This window comes from Mastigoproctus giganteus, chromosome 1, assembly GCF_048544385.1.
Source record: "Mastigoproctus giganteus isolate SK-2022 chromosome 1, ASM4854438v1, whole genome shotgun sequence".
Lineage (NCBI taxonomy): Eukaryota > Metazoa > Arthropoda > Arachnida > Uropygi > Thelyphonidae > Mastigoproctus > Mastigoproctus giganteus.
Window position 1 is genome coordinate 257,038,113 of NC_143575.1, and position 25,893 is coordinate 257,064,005.

Here is a 25,893-nt window from a genome sequence, read left to right on the forward strand (position 1 = left end):
AAAATTTGCGTCTCCCATCTCTCGAACTACTTAGGGAATCCAAGAGTAAAACAGACATTCCTTGCTATCAACTTTCTCCAACTTTTGACATTTAAAAGTAATCTCTCTCACTTCTGATTGTGCTTTTGACGCAGAGATCGAGATTATTCCTATGAGTATCAGCATAATTCGCTGGAAGAACAGCACTGATGGTAATATAGTGCCAAATCTCTATCCAGTCGTAATGGTTAAGTTAAACGGATGCAAGAAAAGAAGTTTTCCAATAATTCTGGCCTCCACGATTATTGTAGAGTTTTAGGCGCATCAGCAACTTAGCCCATATTGCACAGTATATATATTTGTAAATTGTGTGTTTTGTGGTCGATTTGCCATTTGCTGGACGAAAAACCATGCTACTCTCTTGTAAGACCTACTAACTCAGCCACCGTGATGGTTGGTTGTTTTAGGGCATCAGTAACTTAAGCCATACTGCACTGTATATATATATATATATATAAATGTCTGTTTGCTGGGCGAAAAACCCGAGTTTCCGGGATAAAAAACCACGCTTCCTGAGACCGACTAACTCGGCCACGTTGTGGAAAAAACCTCATAAAAATTCCTCGTGTCACTGACGGGATTCAAACTCAGGTCTTTTCTGCCCGGTGTGGGGAGGAAGGTGATTATACCAACTGTGTACTACCCACGAGGGCAATGGCCTCTAAAAATTATTCATATTTCACTTTGGTTATCAATTAGTTATTTTAATTTGCTTTTACGAAATTTTCGATTGGCCGTCATAATCCATCTTTGATACCTATCACTAATGATTTCTCTAACAATTAAATGTTAGCAATCTTATTAAGGGATTCGCAGGTAAACTGGGATAAAAATATCCATTTGTAGCGACAAATAAATTGAAACAAAAGTCGTCCAAAGACATTCTGCATTCCTTTCAGAACCATACTGCATTTCTTAAGAAAAAAGGAAAGAAAAAAAAAAAGATGGTTTCAATTATATCTAGCCAGAAACTTCTCTTTTGTATTATGGCAAAGTTTCGCAGCTTGATTCCTCCAGGTGAAAATGAAGGAGCACAAAGATTTCTGCTGACAATTTCATGAAGTCTTTTCGCTTTCTCATATAAGGCTCAGAAATCAATATGCCCACGGGAAAACTGGAAATAACAATAACATCCAGACGGTGTGAATTACTACCTTGATCGATTCACTGGGATAGATGATTGGCGAAAGCCTCTGTGCTAAATAATAAAGGGGTTCGAGAAACTCTCTCTCTCCGAGAGGAACTAATGCCCAGGCACATCCAGCAAGAGCTGAGGTACATCAATGGAAGAAATAAACTTTCAAGCGCAATAAGTTTGCCCGAATTTTCGACAGAACAATGAAAAGTTTCATACCAACTTTGGATGCTCTTTACTTTAATTATCTACTAAATTTTCAATGAATTAGATCAGGAATGTCTTCAAATAGTTAGTTTGCTAATTAGTGACCAACGAACAGCAGCCATTTAGAGCAGCATTTCTAAATTGAATCTGCAAGTGGAAAATTCTATTTTGCGTGCAACTGTTTTCTCTAACAATTCCATGCGATCAATGCCTACCTGTGCACTGTGATTAGAGGCTGTTGGTTCCTCTCCCGTACGTACTGTTGCCTCATGATGACCTGAAATCAATAATAGAATAACATCGTAAATTGAAAGCTTCTACCAATCAAGAATGTTTATATTGACAAGCTTACAAACAGACATAAATAGAAACTAATTAGTTGCTGTGTAAACAGTGTTTACTTAATTAGACGCCAGAATAATCACTATACAGTGGGTTGACGATTAGAAAGAAATGGGATCGACCAATTCGAATAACTTTTTAAATTGATTTTTAAATTGTGCATTGTATTACATTTCAGGCATGTTCGAATGTTTATTTATTTAAATTAATATTTTGTGTAATTAATTTTATTTTTATGAAGCATTTAAACAGATGCCATACGAATTTTAATGAAGACCCGCTTAATAAAATCTGAAATGTGTTGACAAAAATTCATTTCAATATCATAAATAACATTATTTAAATATAACTTTTAACAGGAATAAAACAACACAGCATTAAATTCATTTCAAAAATTATTTCTCAGCAAACTGACATATGGATCGACCTGTACAAATATATATATATATACTGTATATACAGACAAAGATATAATCATTGTCAGATTTCTATTGTTCTGACTTTACTGAGTTGTAGATGGCTCTCATCAAATGGTGCAAAACCACCAATTTGCTTATTGGAGGCTTGAAGTGGTGAAACCCACTTCAAGAATGCCAGAATGAGTGATGTCTTTTGAGATTATGATGGGCATCGTGGCGAGATCCAATCTTCCCTAAATTTCGAGGATACAGCTCTAAAACGATTTTCACAGACCGACCGCTATGTAATCTCCCAGACCGAACTTTCATAACTCTCCAAAAGGCTTCCAGATCAACTAGTGTATAATCTCGCTGCCTACACTCTGCCAGTTAGTAACAGGAGGAACTCCGAGTAGTATGCATGTGGGAGGCATTCCCAAGGCCACGTTATGTCAAAGAACTGGATACATTCTTGCCATATGTACACCATATCTAATCCAAAAGTTTCAAGAATTCATACATGTTCTCCCCTCCACTTTTACTTTGCCCGCTGAATGCATCATTCAGGAGATTTGTTCTATTAGTCAAACTAATAGAATAAACTTATCTTCGAAAAGATCTAGATCTAAACCTCCCTAAACTTCTTCATTCATTTCATAAATGTATGCGGTCTCAGTTCAATCCGACTTAAGTCTGCCAAGCCCCACTTACTTTTTCTGAGAGAAACCCAATTATTGGTTGCCTCAGCCACTGCTCATCTCAGTTGTCCTGATTATTCACTGTATGATTCCTTTCACTTCAAAAGGTGGTACTTATGCTTATGTCTGTTCTGATATTCCTGTCAAAAACGTAGTGATTTGGAATCTCCTCTGGCTTGAAATCTCTCTATCCCTTTCTGTCAAATTCGTCTGCTGCCTCTATCATTCTTCCAACTCCACTAATTACTTAGAACTCTTTGACTTACTTCCTTTAATTAAAACTCGACTTTCTCCAGTCTCACTTTCCTAACAGCAAGGTAATCTTCCTCAGTGATTTCAATGTTCATAACTCCAGTTGGCTTTGGTCTTCTAGCTGCACAGAACCAGTTAGTCAAGATGTTGAGACATTTTCAATTACTAATGACCTCATGCAGCTTGTTCATTTACCTATCAGAATACCAGATAATTGTTATCATATATCAAATATCCCTGATCTTTTTCTTACCAACAACCCATCCAAGTACATGAACAATATTAGTGGTCCTCTAAGCAATTCAAATCACAACTTAGTAAGGGTAGCTTTTCCAATGGGGAAGATACCATCACCATTCACTTACGTCTGCTCTTTCTAAAGTAATGGAGAATTCCATTAACCACCAACTCCTACACTATCTTGAAACCGCACATCTGATCAATCATCATCAGTATGGATTCCGTCAGTGTCGATTCAAGGGGCTTATGTTATACATCTATGGAAAAATTCAATGGAAAAGTTCGGCGAGACTCGAGCAGTTGCTCTTGACAGTTCAAAGGCTTTCAGTTGTGTTTGGTATAAAGGCCTTTTAAATAATCTTCCATCTTATGGTTTGCCGAATGCTGTGCGGGTAGCCTAGTGGTATGGTCACTGTCCTCCCCACAGCGGCTGGAAAAGGCTCAAGTCCGAATCTCGTCAATAACGCGAGGACCTTTAATGGGCTTTTTTTCACTCCGTAGCTGAGTTAGTCGGTCTCAGACGTAGATAGCAAGGTTCCCCCCCCCCGCCCACCGGCAACTCGGGTTTTTCGTCCAGAAAAACAGACAAATCGACTATAGAACACATACAATTAACAGACATAAGACACACACACGGCATATGAATTTAAATATTCGGGTGGCCTAATATAATAGTTTGGTTTGGTATTGGTTTTCCAACTGTGTTTTGTAGCGTATCCAGTTCTCTCTCTCTAACTGCCCACTGGGGGTGATGGTAGACAGCCAACTGTCTTATAATTTCTTCGCTAATGCTGGTATTCTCCAAGGTTCAGTTCTTTCTACCACTCTTTTTCTCATGTATATTAATGATCTTCTTCCATTGTCTGAAAATCCTATCCACAGTTTTGCTGATGACAGCACATTGCCTTTCTTCATCCAGCTTAAGAAACCTTAACCTGCAAAAACAGCTTCAACTTCCCGAATATCCGCTATCAATTCCTTAAATGCTTATCTCCAGAGGGCAAAAATGACTTAGTTAATTTCAATCCTTCTAAAACTCAATCCTGTCTTATATATCGCAAAAAGGATTCTTCTGCTCCTATTCTTATCTTCGATGTCACTCGGATTTCTAGACAAGATTGCATATCTTTATTAGGGATTACCTTGATTTCTAATCAATCTTGTTATAAGCACATCACAAATACTGCTTCCTCTGCATCTAAAAAACTAGGTTTTCTCTTTCGCTCTCGGCGTTACTTTTCTTCTAAACAGCTGCTCACTCTGTACAAATCTCAAATCAGTCCTACGATGAAATATTGTTGTCTCATCTGTGGCGGTGTCCCCATAACCCCTCTCAAGCTTCTAGGCTCCAGAAGCTTGAGAGGGGTTATGCTAATGATCATTCTCTTTTTTTTTTTTTTTTGGTAGTTGTTGGTGCATCGGCTTCTGTGGCCATAATGCACCTCCCAAGGTTTTTGCAGTACTTTGATCCAAGCCCGAGGCGGGATTCGAACCCGCGACCTTTGGGTTGCCAGGCAGGCACTTTACCCACCCGGCTAGCCCGGTCGGCGATCCATCTCTAACAAAGTCTCTCAATTTTCTGTCTGATTGGACGTTCATTTTCTGCTACGTGCCTTTTCTATAGATGCTTCCCAGGGCACTGGTCTTCTAAATTGGCTTCTATAATTCCTGCTCTCTCTCTCTCTTTTCCAAACCACTCCAAATACGTGTCGTAACCAGCCAGTATCTTTTTACTGTCCAACTTTTCTTGTTCCTCATTTATTCCTTTAATTTCTGTTTTCTGGAACAACTTCCCTTCATATGTATTTCCTGAAAATTACAATCTACAGCAGTTCAAGTCTAATGTAAACAAATATCTTCTTTCATCTTCTCAACGTTCAACCCATGGACGGTACTAAGTAATATAAATTCTAATATATCTCTCGTGCTTGGGGGGTTTAAACCAAAAATAAATAAATTATAAATAAAATAAAATAAATAATAATAATAAATTAAATTTTGGGTGTCTCAACAAATATTTTTAAAATCCCAAATATAAAATTTTATGAAAATCCATCCATTAAGAGTCAAATTATTACATGCATACTGACGGACGGACGTGTTGAAGACAAGAGACGCATTAAGCATATAAGCTGAAGCACCTGCAAATGTATGATTTTTATTTAATACACTTTTAGTGAAATTAGAAATAGCTCCATAAATGTTTCCGAATGAGCCAAATAAAAAATTTCATTAAAATCTGTTCACGGGGAGTGAACTTAGAGAATATGCCAACAAAAAGATTTAAATAGAACATGGGTTTGAATTTCATAAATTGCATGTTCAAAAAACTTTAGTTTAACATTGTTTCTACAGGAATCCAGCAAATAATTCTGGTATAACATAGCAAACTAACAAGCATAAAAATAGTCATTGAGGAAATTATTATAAATCATAAACACTGATAAAAATTGCAATTAATACTGACGTCTCCACATGGCTATTTTGTTGCTTACAATATAAATTAAAATGCAATTAAAAGAAATTCTCTTGTGTGTGAGGAGGAAAATTAAACTGTTTTAATGAACGAAGGCAGTTGTTTTTATTCAAACTTAGTTTTGCGAACTATGTTAATTATCTGAATCCAAATGCTTAAAAAAAGTTAATTTTCTCTCCATTTGATACAGCTGTGAGAATACTAATTTAGACGAATCAATTTTCCCTTTCAGTTTTAATTAGTTACATAATTAAATTAATCTGCATAGTATTCTTGAGAGGCAGTACAATATATTTTATCCTCTCAGTAAGTTTTACTGTTTTTAAAGTTTAAAGAAATAGTAATGATACGAGTAAAAGCGCAATGATTTACTCTCTCTCTCTCTCGGAAAATAACCATTATCATTTCCGAAATGTTTTCGACAAAACTTTACACAATTTTGGTGTGTTAAATAATCTACAGAAATTTAGGATAAAAATCTCCAAAAACCAGACATGGGACCAGATCCCTTAATAAAGCATCTAATCAAAAAAAAGTTTAAAATCTTAATATTTATTTATTAATAAATACAAATATATGAAGGCCAGAATCCATCTTAGTCACGGTGATTTATGGTCATTCCAAAGGCTAAAAGGATTGGAACCCTTTAGTACGCTAATAGTGTGTGTGTGTGTGTGTGTGTGTGTGTGTGTGTGTGTGTGTGTGTGTGTGTGTGTGTGTGTGTGTGTGTGTGTGGTGTTGAGAATCCAAAAAAGGACAACCTTCTTAACATTGCACTTAAATTTCTGTTGATTGTAATTTTCAGGAAACACATGCAAAGGAAAGTGGTTCCATAGAACAAAAGTGTAACAGATGAATGAAAAAGAGAAGTTAGTTCAATGAGTTTCCAGGTGAAGAGTGAATAGATACTGAATAGTTGATGTATGTTAGGAAGAGGTGCAATTAAAGACGCCATTTTGGAAGAACAGAATCCATGGAAATATCTATAGAAAATACATGCAGCAGAAAGTAAACATCTGTGCGACAGAGGGTGGAGAGGGATTGGAAGGGTCATTAATTAACCTGACTGCAGTCTTTTGGATAGAGTCTAAATAGGCATATCAAACTGTTGACCCTCTGAATTTCGTTGTGCAGTTCTCCCAAGTGTTGTCAATTTTCACAGGTTAACTTTGTTAAACCTATTTGAAAATAACGACAAATGGTGATACTTAATTAAAAGAAATACACGAATACAATATTTAAATAAAACTCATATCATTTTCTCGATAAATGACACTAGTGTGTCGTGTTCATACTAGAGTAGCCCTCGAACCGATTGTGCCACCCGCTAGACTCCTAAGAACTGTTTGTGCTAACCACAAACACTTCTGAGTTTGGTATCCTTGCTTCAGGGGCTTGAGAGAAAGATTTTGATGGCGCTACCCCGAGAAAAGGCCTCCGTAGCAGAGTGGGCAGGCGCGGGAGTGCAGTAGCACACGCTCTTTGAGTAGACCGGGGTTCAAGCCCCTGACTGCTGAATACGGTCGATCTGCCAACCCGCACTGGACCAGCGTGGCAGATTATGGTCCATTTCAGCATGAATTGTTGAGGAGGCTTCCATCCTGCAGTGGGTTGATAATGGCTGCACTTTACTTTTTTTACCCCGAGAGCTGAGAGAACAAAATTCATAATTAGGACGGATTTAAGATTTGTACAGAATCAGCTCTTTAGCTGCATTTACTATTTCGCATTTCCTTACCTTTATTGTTCTTCAAATTATATCTCATTTATATGAATGAGACGTCAGTTGAGTTCATCGATAAAGTGAAGGGAATATAAGTTATATTTTGCGACATGGGATTTTTATCAGCTTTAGCACTTGTGAATAGCATCTGTATATTTTTAAATGTTGTGAGTTTCCATTACAAGTATCCCACTATCAAGCATTACATAACACGAAACGTTCTGTAACATTTGACAATGAGATACTTGTTTATACAGGTTTGGGAAAAAACAACTACCCATTTTAAAAATGAAATCACTACTGTGCAAATTAGAGGAGACATTTATTGAAATCACTACTGTGCAAATTAGAGGAGACATTTATTGTTATTACAGTTTAATAATATACATAAAAACATTTATGTTACACTCTTCGGCGTTCGAAAATGGTGTCCCATAAATGGCCACCACAACTGCGAACACAATCCTCTACTCGTATTCTCACATTGACCACTGTATAATGTTTCTGGTGACATTATTTCTCGTAAACTGTCCATGGAAAGTCTTGTGGAATGTGCCGTAGCCCCGGCCTGTTAAAACCAGACAATTCGTTCTTTTTTTTTTTTTTTTGCTTGAAATTCCCAAACACGAAAGGTATTAAAACCTATAGTATTAGTGCCATGCGTGGGTTGAAGGTTGAGATGAAAGAAGATATTTGTTGACATTAGACTTGAATTGCTATATATTGTAATTTTCGGGAAATACGTGTGAAGGGAGGCTGTTCCAGAAAACGGAAATTGTAGAAATAAATGAGGAAGAAAAAAAGTTGGTTCTGTGAGTATGAAGTTGGGTTGTAAAAGGATGTTGACTGGTTGCGGCAAGTGTTTAAAGTGGTTTGGAAGTGAGAGCGGAAATTATAGAAGCCAATTCAGACGAACAGTGCCCATGGAAGTATCTATAGAAAAGGTAAACGGCAGAAAGAGAACATCTATGAGGCAATGAGTGGAGAGGCTTTGTAAGAGACGGGACATTAATTAATCTAACTGCCCTCTTTTGAATGGAGTCTAGAAGGCCAAGAAAGGCTATGCGGGCACCGCCCTACACGTGGGAACAATATTCCATGGTAGGACGGATTTCAGATTTGTATAGAGTGAATATCTTTTTAGAAGAAAAGTAACGTCAAGAGCAAAAGAGAAACCCCAGTTTTTTAGATGCAGAGGAAGCAATATTTATGATGTGCTGATGCCAAGAGAGATTTGAAGTCAGAGTAATCCCTAATAGAAATTGTTGTTGTAGGGTTTTAGGAACATCAGCGACTAATGTCAAATTGCTCCGCGTATACTGTCTGTGAATTGCATGTGTTCTGAGGTCGATTTTCTGTTTTGTTGGACGAAAAACCCAAGTTTCCGGGAGAAAAAACCATGCTGCCCGAGACCGACTAACTCAGCCACGTTGTGAAAGAGGCCCATAAAAATTCCTCATCGACGAGACTCGAACTCGGGTCTTTTCCACCGGGAAGTACGGCGATCCTACCTACGAGGGCTCCCTAATAGAGATAAATGACCTTGTGTTGAAATCTGAGTGTCACTGAAGATAAGTATAGGAGCAGAAGAATCCTTTTTGCGAGATATGGTAGGACTGAGTTTTAGAAGGATTGAAATTAACTGTTATCTCTGCCCCCCACTGGAGATCAGCATTTAAAAAATTGGTAGCGGATATTCGAGAAGTTACAGCTGTTTGTGCAGGGCAACGACGGAAGGTGGAATGCAATGTGCTATCATTAGAAAAACTGTGGATATGATTATCAGTCAATGGAAGGTCATTAATGGTGAAAATTCCCTCTACAAATTCTTGCAGCATGTTTACATACAGGGTTCAAGTTATTTTGGTGTATGGATTTTGCGTAGAACAGTTACAACTATTAGTACCGTATTTTCATAAAACCGATGTTGCCAAAAGTAGACACCCAATAACAAACGATAACTTTTTGGCTGTGAAGTAGTTTTTGACTTATGTGGGTAATCGGCTCTCCAATATCTAAAATTCTGTTTATTTACATACCCATTCAAATTAAAGTGGCCATGTCATTCATAAATAAACGCTTGATTACATCTACATCATTGTTCACTTCTGTAAGTTGCAGAAATTCAAAAGTATATCCAAATCACTAAGAAGTAAACCATTTGCGTTTTATAAGGATGGAACTTTCACTCGATATGCACGATACGGCGTAGAGTTCTTTCGGATATGTTCAGTTGTCTTGATTTATAACCAACAGATGTTCATGGACATTGTAGCGTTGCTCTGATTCATTCAATGTTTAATGGAATACGTGCCGTACGCATCCAACCTGGAGGTTTCACATCTGTAACAAACGCTGTGGTCTTGTCTTACGAAATAATGGATCTGTAAATCCAGTACTGTATGTTACGTTCTTTCGACTTGGAGCACTACCATTTCTTCCGGCGTTGAAACGGTGCCTAAATTCAAGTTGAGTGGTCACAACAGAGTCATCTGATTTTAAAAAGATGTTTATTCGACCACTGATTCATTTTTACTGAATGCTTTAGTGTACTCCACTCCAGGACACAAACGACAGTGCTCCCGTGCAATTGCTACGATATGGCGCGTTTTAAAATAGGTAAATGTTTCTGCCCGATTCTGTATAATATTTTCGACTTAAAATCTCCTATATTTCACTACACTCCACTTTTTGGCTGTCGTTCTGCAGAGAAACCTGTTTATATTTATACATTTTTTTGACATTTTTCTAGATTCCTTACAAGGATATAGGGAAAAACACATTAATATTCACTATAGATGCGATGGAATGACTATTAATTGTGATTCTCAGTTTGTTTATTAAAAAAAATTTAAACTAAAATAAATATAACACAAAAATATATAACACAAAAACTGTACATTTTTTTCATTTTCATTTCGGTGATGAACTTTCGTAACAACAGTCAACAAGATTTTTTTTTTGTAAAAGTTTTTGTACATTTACTTGTTTCGCATAAAACTCGTTTACTTGCAAATTGACAAAATCCCTGAAATTATCTGAATTTGATTATTCAGCATTTAGAGGAGAAAGTTGTTAGCAGCTCATTTAGCGAAAATTATTGCCCGTTTCGAGACATAATTGAAGATAATTAGTTTTCGTAGGAACGCTAGATGATGCACACGGCAAGCACCCCGAAGGATACTTTGGATTCTAACGCATCAACACTAGCGATTATCAAAATAACCAAAATGGAACTGGGATAATTTAGGCAGAAATATATTTGCCCATTCTCGTTTACCCGAAATGAAAAGATTCACTAAATAAAGCACGCGTGCACGTTTTTTTATCGCAAGTAAAGCATTTTATTCGATAAAAAAAGGGTTTCATTAACTTACAGAATAACTCGAACCAAACGTGCAGTTTCTTCAAGTTATCCACCAACAAAATTTAAAAACGTTACAAAGTTTCACAAATCGTGATACACAAAATAGAAGTACAACGATGAAAGCAATATCGAAATTACAGCTTTTAAAATACAATATTCAAAAGAATTTGGTTCTATGATTTTACTGACATTGTTATTAAATATCTATTAATATATACTAATTATTATATACATTACATTAGTTTATAATAGAATAATTACAATTATTGGCCAAAAAACTTAGAAACATTTATTCAACATCTAGCAAGGCAACATTTTGCTCGAATTACAGCTTGTATAATTCGTAACATGGGTTCCAATAGGTGTCTGATGAAGTTCAGCTCCAAATTTGACCATTTTTCCATTGGATATTTGTAATCATTTGCTGGCCACTGAATCTTCTATTCTGATGCATAATTCGCTTGAAATTCCTGGAGGGTTCATTCTTGGAGTATAAACTTTCTGAGAAAGTACATTTCTTACTTTTAGAGCTTCATTATTCTTTCGTCTTCCACTCATTGTATACATTCGAAACTGCTGCTTTCGACACAGCAGCAATTTCCTTTCTTTTCTCAGTTGTGGCTCCTGCTAAACGTGCTCCAACACCTTTCTGAAAATCTAAAAGATTACCCATTTTTCCCCATGATTGGATCGACTAAAAAGACCCAGAACTTACACGTACAGTATGTTTAATTATATTATTTGTTGACACTGATTGCAAAAAGGTTTCTAATTTTTTATGGCCAGTGAGTGTATATAAATTATATCATTATATAATACTATAGTAATAAAAGTATATTAAATGGGCATCTACATCACGTAATTTTCCAAAATAATAAATTGTAATATCCTAAATATTAATAAAATGCAATCACTTTAATGCATCTTGGATTACTAAAAAAATGAAATGAAATGTAACACAAGTATTAGAACTGTTTTGAACGATGTTAATTTTTATTCTGTCGTTGTTAAAATAAAAATTAATTTCGAAAATACCTCTTTTTTTTACGCTGTGCATGCTTTTTTTTTTCATTTTATAATTCATTTCATTTTATTTTTTCATTGCATAATAAACCGCATTATGAAAACCATGGGAAGGATTATAAGAAGTCGATTAGAAAAGGAATTCCAGGAATCAGAAAAACAATGCGGTTTTACAGCAGGCAGATCATGTGTAAACCATATATTCACACTAAGACAAATTCTTGAAAAAATGTATGAGAAATGTCAAGATTTTGGAAAGACCTTTATGGATCTAGAGAAGGAATATGACAATGTGCCTAGAAAATTGTTATGGGAAGCTTTAAAGCAGGCGTTTATCAGTGAACCACTGATAAATATCATTAAGACTATGTGTAAGGACAACATATGTATAGTCAAAATGGGGCAAAGACTATCCCAAGAGTTTACTACTTCAAAGAGTCTTCCGCAGGGCTGCTGTATGTTACCAACTCTTTTTAAGATCTATATCCATATATGTCTAAAAGAATGGTCCAGAAAATGCAAACATATGGGCATTCCTGTTGAGGACAATGTGTACATATTCAACTTACTATTCGCTTATATTATCAGGTGGTGGTAGCACAAGAAATGAATGATGCAGAGTATATGTGCAGGAAATTGGTGGAGACATTAGAGGATGGGGAATAAAGATAAATTATGATAAGACGGAATACTCAACATCGAAAGCAGAAGTAATTCTGGAGATAGAAGGATAGGATATAAACATAACTTTAAATACTTAGGATCGATAATACAGGCTGATGGATCGTCTAAAGTGGAAGTGGATAAGAGAATTAGCGATTGAAGGAAAGTGATAGGTATGTTGAATTCAATCCTGTGGAGTAGGAATATACTCAGTAAGACAAAGAGACTTATCTACCAAACAGTACAGAGCATTATGCTCTATAAGGCAGAAACATGGACAGTGAATAAACCGCAACAGGGGAAATTGCTTGCAACAGAAATAGACTACTGGAGAAGAGTAGCAAGAAAATCGAGACTAGAGAAAATAAGAAGAAATGAACAGATTCAACGAATGATGGAAGTGAAAACTGATATAATCCAGGTAATTGAAACAAAAAAGCTGAGGTGGTATGGACATGCCAGAAGAATGGAAAAGGATAGACTTTCAAAAGTGATTATGAATTGATTGGCACCAGGAAGAAGGAAGACCAAGGGAGGTGTGGATGGATGGAGTCCATAAGGCCATGGAAAGACGAGGACTGAGAGAGAGGAAGATACAAAAAACAGAGCACTGTGGCGAAAAAGACTAGAACAATAAAAGTTTTTGTTTTTTTTTTTAGGTCGAGGGAAACTCATTGTACAATGGAAAATTCCTAATGAAGAAGAATTTTCATTTCGAAATGCGCAACTGCATTCCGAAATGAATATAATTTACAAAACTGCTCAATTAATACTTGTATCATGCACGGAAATGTTTTGAATAGCGCTTATGATATCCTAAACCGAAAATTTGAAATCTATACAAGTAAATAATTATCGCAGAAAAAAATAATAATAATTTTTCCTAACAGGTAACGTTCAACAAATTAATACTTTCATTATAAATAAATCTGTAAAACTAAAAAAAAAAGTGTATTTTTACATGAAAAAAAAATAAAAATAAAGGAAATCCAAGATTGTGTTCAACACTTCTTCTCCCCGACCCCCGTGCCCCACATACACAACACACAAATTGTTTCCGGGTCAAATTTTTTGAAGAGGTGGCAACCGTAGTCAGAACTGACGTTACATATTGCCATTTGGAAGTTGCGTGCAGTTCTCAAAGCTAAATTTCAGGCTTAAGCTAGGTTATTGATTTAACGGTTTGGAAGCTTGAAAATGATAAGTTAAAGTGCACGCACACAGCTTTTAAATCGATTAAATATTAACAGTGAACAAAATGGTGGGTTTCGTATTTCCTTTTAAATGGTACAGTTACTTTCCCTTCAGCACAAGTCTTGGGAAACTGTAAATTGTGTACATACTTCATCTTGTTTCAGTAAAAAAATATGAAAAAAAAAAAAAAAAAAAAAAAGAAAATAAGCTTTACTGTTTGCTTCCTGTTTATCGCTGTTTTCCAAAACAGATTTCAGATACTTGATCCGATTTGTAAATGCTTTCCATTGCATGCTGGCAAAATGCCAACAGCTTTAACGAGCAAGGCTCAACTAAAACAGATTACAAGTTTTGAAAACGAAAGGAAATGCTGTTACTAGCAGTTTTTCACCCATCCTCCATTGAATATTAACCCTCCAACAAAATGCTAACCTTAATGTCGCAAAAGGGGATTTTATTGTGTACTTATTATATTAATGCGTGTGTGCTGCAGTGCGATTAGACCTGGCTCTCTCTCTCTCTCTCTCTCTCTCTCTCTCTCTCTCTCTCTCTCTCTCTCTCTCTCTCTCTCTCTCTCTCCGTTGTAATTATCTTTGTAAATAACACCGTCGGTAGAGAATATCGTTTCGCGTCACAAATTAAAAAAAAAAAAAAAAATCATTTATCTTTCTTATCATGATAAACGACAACATGCTTCCAACGTTGCTATTAATTTTATTTCCTGCAAAAATAAAAGCATCCTCCTAACGTGGACCGAGTATAATTAATGTTTCGTCCTATGAAATAATTCAGAAATTTAATTCAATACTACTTATTGTTCTTTTCTGCAAAGCAGTTTGGCAGTGCATTTTAATCCACTGACTGCTGAACTTTCAGAGGACATTTGAAGGTCACTACGCTCGTCGATTTAGGAAGGGCGAGAAAAAAAAGGGGGTTACTCAATTTTGTTCTGTGGAAATTTTATTTTAAAAAAATAATTTTTAAAAAGATTTAAAACAGCGTAACAGAACTACTGATGACAAAATTAATATAAATTAAATCAACAAATTTTCTTAAATGAAGAATTAGTAAATTAATAAGAGGAGTTTACCTCAATATAGTACGTGGAACACTTCCGTATGATACCCTCCAGAGGGTATCATACGGAAGTGTTCCACGTACTATATTGAGGTAAACTCCTCTTATTAATTTACTAATATCATTATCAACGTAGAACATATTGAGTATTACAGCTCTGATTCATACTATCTAATTAAATGAAGAATAAAAACTTTTAGTATGGTTGACGAATTTATTTCTAAAAGCTCGTTTTTATTTCATTTCGTTTACAAATGTATTCTTATGAATAAATGTTTTTCATTACAATTAAAGCAAAATGTGTTTATTTTATTAGATTTGTATGGCATGAAATATTAACTGAATTTTGAATCATTTTCTTTGCTATTGGCGTTATTCATAAGGCATGTTTTCTAACTTGACTGTGACCAAACCCACCAACCCATAATCCACATCCTGATACTAGTAATGAATGTAAAAAAAATTAGTTTCTGAGAATGTAACGATTATATTAATAATAATATACAATAACGTTAACCATTATACAAACATGAAATAAATTATAATTTAGGTTATTTATATTTTAGAAATCTATCTGACTTTGCGTGAAAGCAAAAGGATTGTGTAGTTGAATTTTAGGTTTATGTTAGTTTGTGCTCATTAATGAGATAAAAGCCTCGAGGCACATTAGTAGCTATTTTATGCCTATACACGTTTTAATCTAATAATAATAATAACCGCTAATTTAATTTAACAAAACATAACATAAATCCATTAATCTTATATGGATTCCTCCGCTACTCCAGAGTATTTTGGGAGAACAAATGGCCAATAAAAATGAACAACTCATCTATACTCGTTCTTGTTATCAGTTTTACTAATAACTACAGCCTCAAAGAAGAGTTTCAGAAATTCCTCCAGTCGTCCACCCGAATCGAATCCAGATCTCTCCAAACAAGTGGCTGGTTGAGAAATATTGTGCCGACTAGGCTGCCATGAAGTGTTTACATCATATATAAAAGACTTACTAATCAACACATTCCTAAAAATCATTCATTCGGCAGCCAGAAAAAAATTAAAAGATTTTGTAATAGCTGCCGATTGAGTCGCAATTAAAGCGCCATCTAGCATTCAATGAGGGAACCTACATTTAACCCTAAGCTTAGAATTTTTCTAGTGTCACCACACCGGTTTGATGGGCCAATGCACTGTAACCTGCGGATTTCCACCCCAACTAAAATTTAAATTTATCTGATATTATCAAAGTTGCAGTATAAAATTATAAAAACAAATCAATAATATTTAAATGTATATTATGGTTTTGCTTATATTTAACTGGGAGAATGTATAGAGGTTATCTTATTGAGCGTCTACTGTTTGTTAGATTGTAGAAAGCTCATACCAGTCCGTGTCCATATGATGTATTAGTTTTTAATCCTTCATTCATTATTTTTGATTTCTTAATTTTCTATAATTTTTTTGTTCTCACTTTACTGAATGCTAGATGGCGCTTCAATCGTGACTCATTTGGTGGCCATTATAAAAACTTTTCACTTATTTTTGGCTGCTGAATGGCCAAGCGGTCAGGAAGTATGGTAGATACACAAGTACACATGCTTTGAGTGACCATGGTTCAAGCTCGCGTGACTATTAAATATGGTGCTGTTTCTTCTATTCTCTCTATTTTTTTTACTCCTCTGATCAAGAAGTCATCCCGGAGTACAAACAGAATATTTATTTTCTGCCTTAATTAGCTAAAAACGATAATACTGTAACCAATTAAAATTTGATTACAAATATTCTGATATATTAATTAATCTTAAGTATATTAAATCACATTTTATACAAGATTACATTTGCGGTTCAATCAACATCTTAAATTGTTGTTGGGTTTTAAGAGCATTAGCAACTAAGACCATATTGCTCCGTGGATATGCGGTGGTCATTCCCTGACCTTTCCGCATCGTCCGTATTTGGTGGTCACGGACTCGAACCCCAGTCTAATCAAGAAGCGTGTGCTACGCACTGCTGCTCCTTCCCACCTGGCTACGGAGGAGCCACATCTTAAATTCCACCATTTACAGAAGTAATAAGTTTCTCTCGTCAGGGAGGGACTGCTCGTCAGGGAGGGACTGCTCGTGGCAGAAGGATGCGAACTTCCTTGTTACAACATCTACACGCATCACCAGGTTAATCGTGGGTCATGCTTTTCTCGTGACAGCGTAAGGATTCGGACACGCAACGTTTGTGCATGCGAACGTGTACGCTACCACAGGGTTTGTGGATTCTGATAACATGATTAGCAAATTTTTCATAAACTGATAAGCAACGGACAATACTAGCATTATCATTCAAGCCATTTCCTTTTAATTCAATAAATCTACTCGTTTTCGAGGGCATAGCTAATACTAAACAAAAAATTCTGAACTTCAAAGCCTCTCACAAGGTTTTTCATTACAGGTGCAATACAAAACTTAATGACAAAATACAAACAAAAACTGGACGTTTGGTGACATATTAGCCTTCAAATGTTTCATTTTTATTAAAATTTATATTATATAATGTTTTCTTTCATAAGATTTGTATAACTTAATACAGAGAGAGAGAGAGAGAGAGAGAGAGAGAGAGAGAGAGAGAGAGAGAGAGAGAGAGAGAGAGAGAGAGGGAGTCAATATTTATCGCAAAGGAACAAAAGAGAATTCCATTAATGTTACGCATTCACACAGTATCTAATATGTTTTCTATTTAGCAATGTTCGTCATAACGAAGTACCAGTTCTTTACATTCAGTTGCCAGTTAACATATTCAGAATGTCTAGTGCCACAGCTTGGCGAAAAAAAAAAAAAAACAGTTGAAGCTCAGCTGAGCACACATTTTTTTTATTTATTTAATATACAGGGTTGTTAAAATTAAAGTATCCCTATGTAGAGGCATCCTCCATGAGCTCGCTAAAGGCAATGCTTGTACACACCTTGACTTCAACGGAGATCCAGGAAATAACCGCATTGCGGAAAAAAGAAGACTCCAGACCCACTTGCTGCAGGCGTGGCAGGCACGATGGGATGTCTCCATTAAAGGTCGGATAACAAATAAATTCTTTCTAAATATACATAGATTCCAACCTAAATTACCAACCTGGTAATTTAGGTTGGTAACATGGTGCCTTAAACGCCAAACTAACAACTCTGGGAATAATTGAAAACCCAAATTGCACTTGTGGCGTTCCAGAAACTTGGTCGCACCTAATGTATGACTGCTACCAATACGACGACATCCGCTGCCAGCTGGTGACAAGACTACAACATTCACCCAAGGATCAGGGGCAATTCATTCTGGATGATAAAGGACCATATATGGCATTCACCGAATTTGCACGGAAACTGTTTAACAGACGCCGAGCCACACTGGCCCAACACGCAAATAACAACACAACTGGAAACTAAATGGGACAAGCTACTATTCCCACAAAAAATTCCATACCTCCAATGAGAATAAAAGGACATGGCCTACAACTCCGCGACTGACTGAACCCTGAATCTGCGAAAGGGCCACATGGACCTGAACCATGCAGCTTCACTGCCATCAAGACTCGTTGGGGACCAGAATCGAGCACCTGACTCGATTCCTTTCCAACCCTACCACGGCGGGGCAGAGACTCCTTGTCTCCCCTCGCCGAACCCCCTTCCCCCTTTCCTCTCTGGTGAGGCATGGGCATGCCTCACTGACCAACTGGGGGCATCTTCTCTATCGCTCCCATATTTCTATCTTTACCCCCCCCCAGTCTTCTGTCTCCCCTCCTACTCTATCTATATACAATGCGAAAGCCCCACACACTAAATTTAACAACACTCAAAATAATCTTCGCCCAGTCTCGGCCTATCCATCTATGTAATATCAAACCCCCCAGCGGTGTGTATAGGAATACAACATATGGTGTATGCAGACAAGTGAAATGAGTATATACATGTGCATATACATACATATTATGATTTGATTTTTTTTTTTTTTTTTTTTAAAGGTCCTAGCCGCCGAAATCTCAGGAAACTAAGCGGCAGGACCTGCCAGAGTAACTAAGTCTACTGGGTTCCTGGTCTGCCTCCACGGGGCGAAAGGGGGCAACGTTGGGCTCCAGCAGGGGCCCAGCGGCTAAATGACCAGATGAACAACGGTACACGACATTACACATGTACAATACCCACACACTTTTAAATCTCCGGCATTCCCAGCAAACTGGTACACCCACAATGAAAGCAACGCGGAGATGGGGGAAACCCCTGGTGCCGCATGACATCAATATACCTTACACCTTATGCAGAGGGCTCTGGAGCGAGTTGTAAGGCTCGAACTGAAAAGAAATTTGGACAACAGGTACAATAAAGAATGCGTTCGCCATTTATTGGAAAAATAAATTATTTACAAAATTTGTCACTATATGACGCTGTCGCAATACAAATCACTTGAACAGCGCTACAATTGTTCAATGTGTCCTCCATTTTGGTCAACAACAGTTTCCATTCGAAGAACAGCATTTTCTACAGCAGAACGTAACACCTAAACTGGAATAGCCAGCACATGACGTCTAATGCTGTCCTTCAGATCTGCCAGAGTTTGACATCCTTCCCGATTCACCTGATTCTTCAAAAAACCCCACAACCAGAAGTCTCATGGAGTGAGGTCCGGTGATCGGGGTGGCCATGATGTCTGGAAACAACGGCTGATGACCCGTTCGTCTGTAAAGTGTTGTCTTAGCAATCTTTGGACACAACGGTGGATGTGGGGTGGCGCATCATCTTGCATGAATATGATATCCTGAAGGCACCCACGTTATTGCAGCTCTGGTATTGCGAAATTTGCCATTTCATAATATCGCTGTCCAGTGACGGAACAGGTGCGGGGTCCAGTCGGTGTTACCTGTTCAAAAAAAAATATGGCCCAGTCATGAATGTGGCCGTAAATCCACACCACACTGTCACTTTTGGAGAATGCAACGGGACCTCTTGGATAACTCGAGGGTTTTCTGTTTCCCAAATGCGACAGTTGTGCCTATTCACTTGTCCATTTAAGCAGAAGTGGGCTTCATCACTCCAAAGGATGTTCCATGGCCAAGTGATATCCACTGTCATTTGCGCCAGAAACTGAAGTGCGTATGTGAAATGAATATCTGCATCACCATGCTTTAGCTGCTGTAGCATGTGCATCTTGTAAGGATAGTGCCGCAACACCTGACGCATTACTAACCTTACAGTGGAATACGGCATGTCCACTTCACGAGAAACAGCTGGCACACTTGCGCTACCACATGGAGACTGACTCGATAAATCCACTCGTTTTCGACCTCTATCTGGTTGAATACCAAGATGTCCAGTCGCTTCAAATTTCGCAATCATTTTGCGGACAGCACAAACAGTCATAGGTCCACACCTTCTGACGCCGGAATTCTCTGATAGCCGCAGCTGCAATTTCTGCCGTTCTGATAGTACAGCTTCACTAACAAAGCCTTTTCCTGCAACGTTGTTGGCATTGCTGCTGTAGTGCAGGCAACCATCTACTGTATGATTTTGAAGAGACTGCTTTGCTTTTATACAGTACAGTAGAGCTGAGTAGTGGCGCTGTGGCAATAACTTACGATTATGCAAATAACTTACGTTATTTGCATAATCGTAAATAAGATAGTTAAGCACCATACAGTGACAAATTTTGTAACTAATTTTTTCCCCAATAAATGGCGAGCGCATTCTTTATTGTACCGGTTGCCCAAATTTCTCTTCAGTACGAGCCTTAGAACTCGCTCCAGAGCCCTCTACATTGGGATACTTTAATTTTAACAACCCTGTATATACATATATATATTTTTTATTAGGCTGGTAAGCACGAATTTTCACAACTAATCTTGTGGTTCTTCTCTGCTCATTTTCCAACAGATCTGCATCATTCATAAAATGAAGTTTCCAAATCTGTATACAGTATTCCAAACGTAGTCTAACTATTGTTTTTTAGATGGGACAATCACCTCTTCATCCCTGCTGTCCTCGTGGGTGGCACAGTTGGTAGAATCGCGTCCTCCCCCACACTGGGAGAAAAAGACCCGAGTTCGAGTCCCGTCGATGACGTGAGGAATTTTATGGGCCTTTTTCACAACGGGGCTGAGTTAGCCGGTTTCAGGCGAGGGTAGTATGGCTTTCCCTCCCGGAAACTGAGTTTTCGTCCAGCAAACAGAAAATCGATCACAGAACAGACGTAATTTAACAGACAGTACATACGGAGCAATATGGCCTTAGTCGCTAATGCTCCTAAAACTCTACTACTATTACTACTTATCCCTGATGGAAAAGTTCGGCTATATTACTGACAGAATCCACCATGAGCTGTTCTAGCAGCCTGTCTGCACTGCTCAGAGAACTTCATGTTGCACTGTAGAACTATCCCTAGGTCTTTTTCCTTTTCAACTACCCTGAGTTCGGCACCACCCAAATGTTATTCCGTGATTGCTGCTACCCAAATATAGTTTATCGTTGTTAATAATTAACATTTGACAATACTAAAACCTCAATTGTCATTTTTCAGCCTATTCTACATACGAGGGGTTTCCAAAAGTAAGGTAACACATTTTTTTCTCTCGATGATGTTTAATAATATGAAGTTGATATTACACACCAAGAAAGAAATGAACATGCAATACTTCTCCACAAAGTCTCTAGTTTTATTGATGCACTTGTCCAAACGATGGATCAGTTTATCAATACCAGTACTGAAGAAGTCTGTGCCCACAGGCAGTAACCAACATCGCACCGCCTGATAAACTTCTTCATCCGTGGTGAAATGCTTTCCTGAAAGATCTTTTTCCAGGGTGCCGAACAAATGGAAGTCTCAATGCTCTAAGGCTGAGCTGTAAGGGTTATGTGACAGAATTTCCCAACGATTACGGCGCAACCACTCACGAGTGGTGTGGGCAGTGTGTGGAGTTGCGTTGTCGTGCAATAAAATCACGCCGCTTGTTAGGAGTCCTCGTCGTTTGCGTCGAATGTTGGCTTTCAGTTTTTCCAACGTTGCACAGTAAAGTTGCTTCTTTGTCATCACCTTTTCACCATACACAGCAACCAGTTCACGGTGAATGTCACTTGGTGAAGATCCTTTTGCTTGCAAAAAGCGAATAACTTCACGAACACCTGTTTTGGACCACACTCGCACGGTAGCTGCAATTTAGCAACTGGAATCTGCTGTGAGGCGACAATACCGCAATACTGCACTGGCGGTCTTTTTGAACGTTATTAACGGGTATATTTGTCCACCGCGTTTCATCTCATTCCCTTTCACCATTCCCTTTCACCATTATTAAGAAAAAAAATGTGTTACCTTATTTTTCGGAAACCACTCGTAATTTATCCAAGTCTTACTGAAGTAGAGTAACTTGATTACTGCCATTAACCATTACTGGTCTTTGCATAAACAAATTTAAATATTAAAATCTCTATATCAATATCGTTAATATATATTTAAAAAAAAACTAATGGGACCCTACTCATAATATGCATTTCTCATCTTTCACATATTATTCTTCATATATTCAATCTCTCTATTCAAACTGGTACTAAGGGAAGAAACTGGTACTCCTAAAAAGAGACTGCAGGAATTTAATGAGAATTGTGCATCCGAATATAAGGTCTAGTGTGCAACAAATGACTGAAATTTTCAAAAAGGTCCATTTCGATCGGAACTATGCGACGGTAGTTAAATAATGTGGAATTTGGTAGTCGTGTCTATACGAAAACCACTTCTTTCCTTAAAAAAATAAAGAGATTGACTGGATTGTTGTCGTCAAGACTGGACTGGACCGTGAAACATTGGAAAAAGATAAGTGGTAGTGGTATGAAGAGTTTCGATTCGTTTTACCCCCTTTTTTTTTTGGCACCAATAGTAAGGTGAAAACATGGCGTGAAAATCATAAAGACATGCATCCACTGTCTTGTTTCCACCAATCAAGCGGCTGAAGGTGGAATCGTGAATGGGATATGTTCTGTTTGTATGGATTGGGTACAATCATACCATTAGAAGGTCGTGTTACCTGTAATGAATATCGTCCTATCGTATCGGACCAACCGTGCCAATTTTTCATTTTTACCCAGATTGCGATTACTTCTTTAATAACGATAACGCAACTATCCACTGCGCAAAAATTGTATATGTTTAAGGAACATTGGCAAGATTTCCAACATTACCGCCTGACCGGCAAATTATTCAGATCTCATTCCAATTGAGAATGTGCGGAATATGCTGGAAAGGTCAGTTTGGCTTCCCAGTTTTCTTTATCTATCAAAATACACCAGCTGACAAATATTGATCGAAAAATAGCCAAATCTGCAGCTAGACTCCTTCAGACACTTGGTAGAATCCATTCCATGATGTGCACGGCTTGTAATTCGGACATAAAGTGACCCTAGTATATATTCAATACAACTTTCTAATTTTTTGGCCAATGAAGGTGCCCTCGTGGGTAGCACCTGTCCTCCCCACACCGGGTGGAAAAGACCTGAGTTTGAATCCCGTCGATGACGTGGAGAATTTTTATGGGCTTTTTTCACAACGTTAAAAGTATGTACTACTTAATCTCAAGCGAGGGTAGCATGGTTTTTTATCCCGGAAACTTGGGTTTTTCGTCCAGCAAACAGAAAATCGGCCACAGAACACACACAATTTACAGACAATATATACGGAGCAATATGGCCTTAGTCGCTGATGCTCCTAAAACTCTGATACAACAACAACCAGTGAGGGTATGTACTACTTAATGTCAATATTTTTCTCTCTTTATGGCGTACGTTGTAAGTGGATCATTCTGCGAAGTAGGATTTTAAAAATAAATATCACCCCTTGAACAGGAGTAAACATTGATAACCGTTCTCTGACCTCCACAACTCAACATCCCTTTTTTTTTTCCACAGCAATAATTCTTTACAAACCCTCCCCTAGTCATTCAGGTAACAAAAACTTTTTCAGACCAAATGTAATCAATCTAGATTTTAATGAAGCGGCAAAAACTTAGTTACTGATGTTTGCCATCCTCCCTACATTGTACAATTAGCAAACTTTGGCAGCAAACTTGTCAAAAGTGCACGCTAATGTGTTTCAGTACCTGTTTTATCCAAGTGAGCACAATAATGGCAGCTCGTTGCTCAAATTTCAAAGCGATGTCGCTCCTTCGGCACCGAATTGACGCGTAAAAAACATTGTGACATCGCAATTACGCACATCACGTGACAGAGGTCCAAGCTTCTGCACGTGACGTTTCTAACCATTTGATGGTGTGGGAGGGGAGCATCAGTCCTATTACTTTGTGAACTCCTTTCGTTAGCTAAAAAAAAAAAAAATACCTGTAGTTCCGCTAAAAGTAGGTCAATCTACAATAAAGAGATACTACTCCTACCTACCCCTTTGAAAAAAGCTGGGCTATCTTTCCTTTCATTTACCGTTATAAGTTTTAAACTGAGCATTATGGTACATAAATGTCACAGCAGTCAGGATTATACTTCACTTGGCAATCAAATGTCAACAATTTTAACGCTTTTACTAAACTCCTCCATTGTAATATGGATTTTCCTAACAATTTAAGTGGTTGAAGGCAAATTCTACAAAGCCTAGTTCAGTACCAAGCGTCCTATCGCAGCCCACTATGATTAGGACGATACTACAGGATAGTACCACAAGCTACGATAGAAAGCTGGGCACTGAAATGATGGGCCATCCATTTAGAGATGGACGGATGGCCCATCAGTTCAGTGGATCCGAAGTTAAGCATCCGAATCAAAATGATTCGTATGCTTTTAACAGTAGCAAAATAACAAAAACCCACACAACATTAAAAACAGCTTTCTTAGAGGTTGCTACATGTAGCTCGAAAACTTTTCAGTGATTCACAAAGTTCAAAAGAGTGACGCTTATCCTTTGAAGATGATCCTCGCTCTAGCCGCCCTTCAACCGACAAAAATCAATGATGAAATCAATGATTTTAAAAAAAAAAAAAAATTAGCAGCGACTGAAGAAATTTAGAATGTACACAGGCCAAAAAGAAGCATATTAGAAATGCTTCCAGACGTTGCACAAGCGTTGGAAATCGGTGTACACAGTGTCAAGGAGCCTACTTTGAAGGAGATCAATCTGAATAGTCGGTAGTTTCATCGTTTCACTCCAATCCGAACTTTTTGATTACACCATATACACGTATCTGTATTATACTTTGCATAATTTTAATCATGATTTTTTATGTCCTATTACTGAACAATTTAGCTGAAAGTTTAATGGACTATCAAACAATTAACTCGATTTCCATTTTTCATTATTTATATATTCTCGAATTTCGTGAAGTAATGAAAATTAAAAGACCAAGAAATTGAATGCACAGATAATCTTCAAACTGCACAGTTTAGTGTACTGAAACGAATTCCTACTTACCGCCTTCATAATTTATGACTTTGGACTTTAGTCATAAATTATGAAAACAGGCAGGAATCGAAAATACTCGTGTGAAATGGCGAAAATCAATTGACCTTTAAAGAGTGAAACTGCGCTCTGGTAACGAATACACTATCATACCAACACTTCAGGTGTTGGAATGATAGTGTATTCGTTATATCCCAGAATTCAAATTAGTCTGATTCAGGTACACAAAACACTTTGTCAGTTCACGTATCTTTAAAGTACAGGCGCACAGGTTGGAAAGATGCCAAAGGGTTGTTCGACTGTTTTGGTTTAGCGCCAAGGACAATTAGGCCATGAGGCGTCAGCGTTTCGTAAAGTGCATACGTTGTAAAACTGCTTTTTCTGTTTGGGTAACCTGGATACGGATACGGTCTAGACTTGGATACGGTCTGGATCTCGCTAATTGTGATGATGGCTATATTCCTGAAGTCCGCGAACAGAAAGTCCACGATGGACAAAGTTAAGGGCTTATGGGAATTGTTGGATTAGGTTCCCGTCTCGCAAGGTACTGTTGTATAAAATATCTCAGTATTCATTCATTTTGTATATATTGCACTAGCCATTAATTTTTTAATAGATTAAACTACAATTCATATTAGAGTTCTCT

At 37.4% G+C, this 25,893-nt stretch overlaps 1 protein-coding gene across 4 annotated transcripts in view; it reads right to left on the reverse strand.

Annotated features, from left to right (window-relative positions):
• Nucleotides 1-25,893, reverse strand: part of LOC150091807 (uncharacterized) — a 167,689-nt gene that overhangs the window by 84,170 nt on the left and 57,626 nt on the right. For all 4 annotated transcript variants that reach the window (XM_090377064.1, XM_090377079.1, XM_090377072.1 and 1 more), the window contains one exon: nucleotides 1,597-1,658. In XM_090377064.1, the coding sequence (XP_090233190.1) occupies nucleotides 1,597-1,652 (56 nt within the window). In that variant the 5' untranslated portion in view covers nucleotides 1,653-1,658. The remainder of the gene's footprint in view (nucleotides 1-1,596; nucleotides 1,659-25,893) is intronic.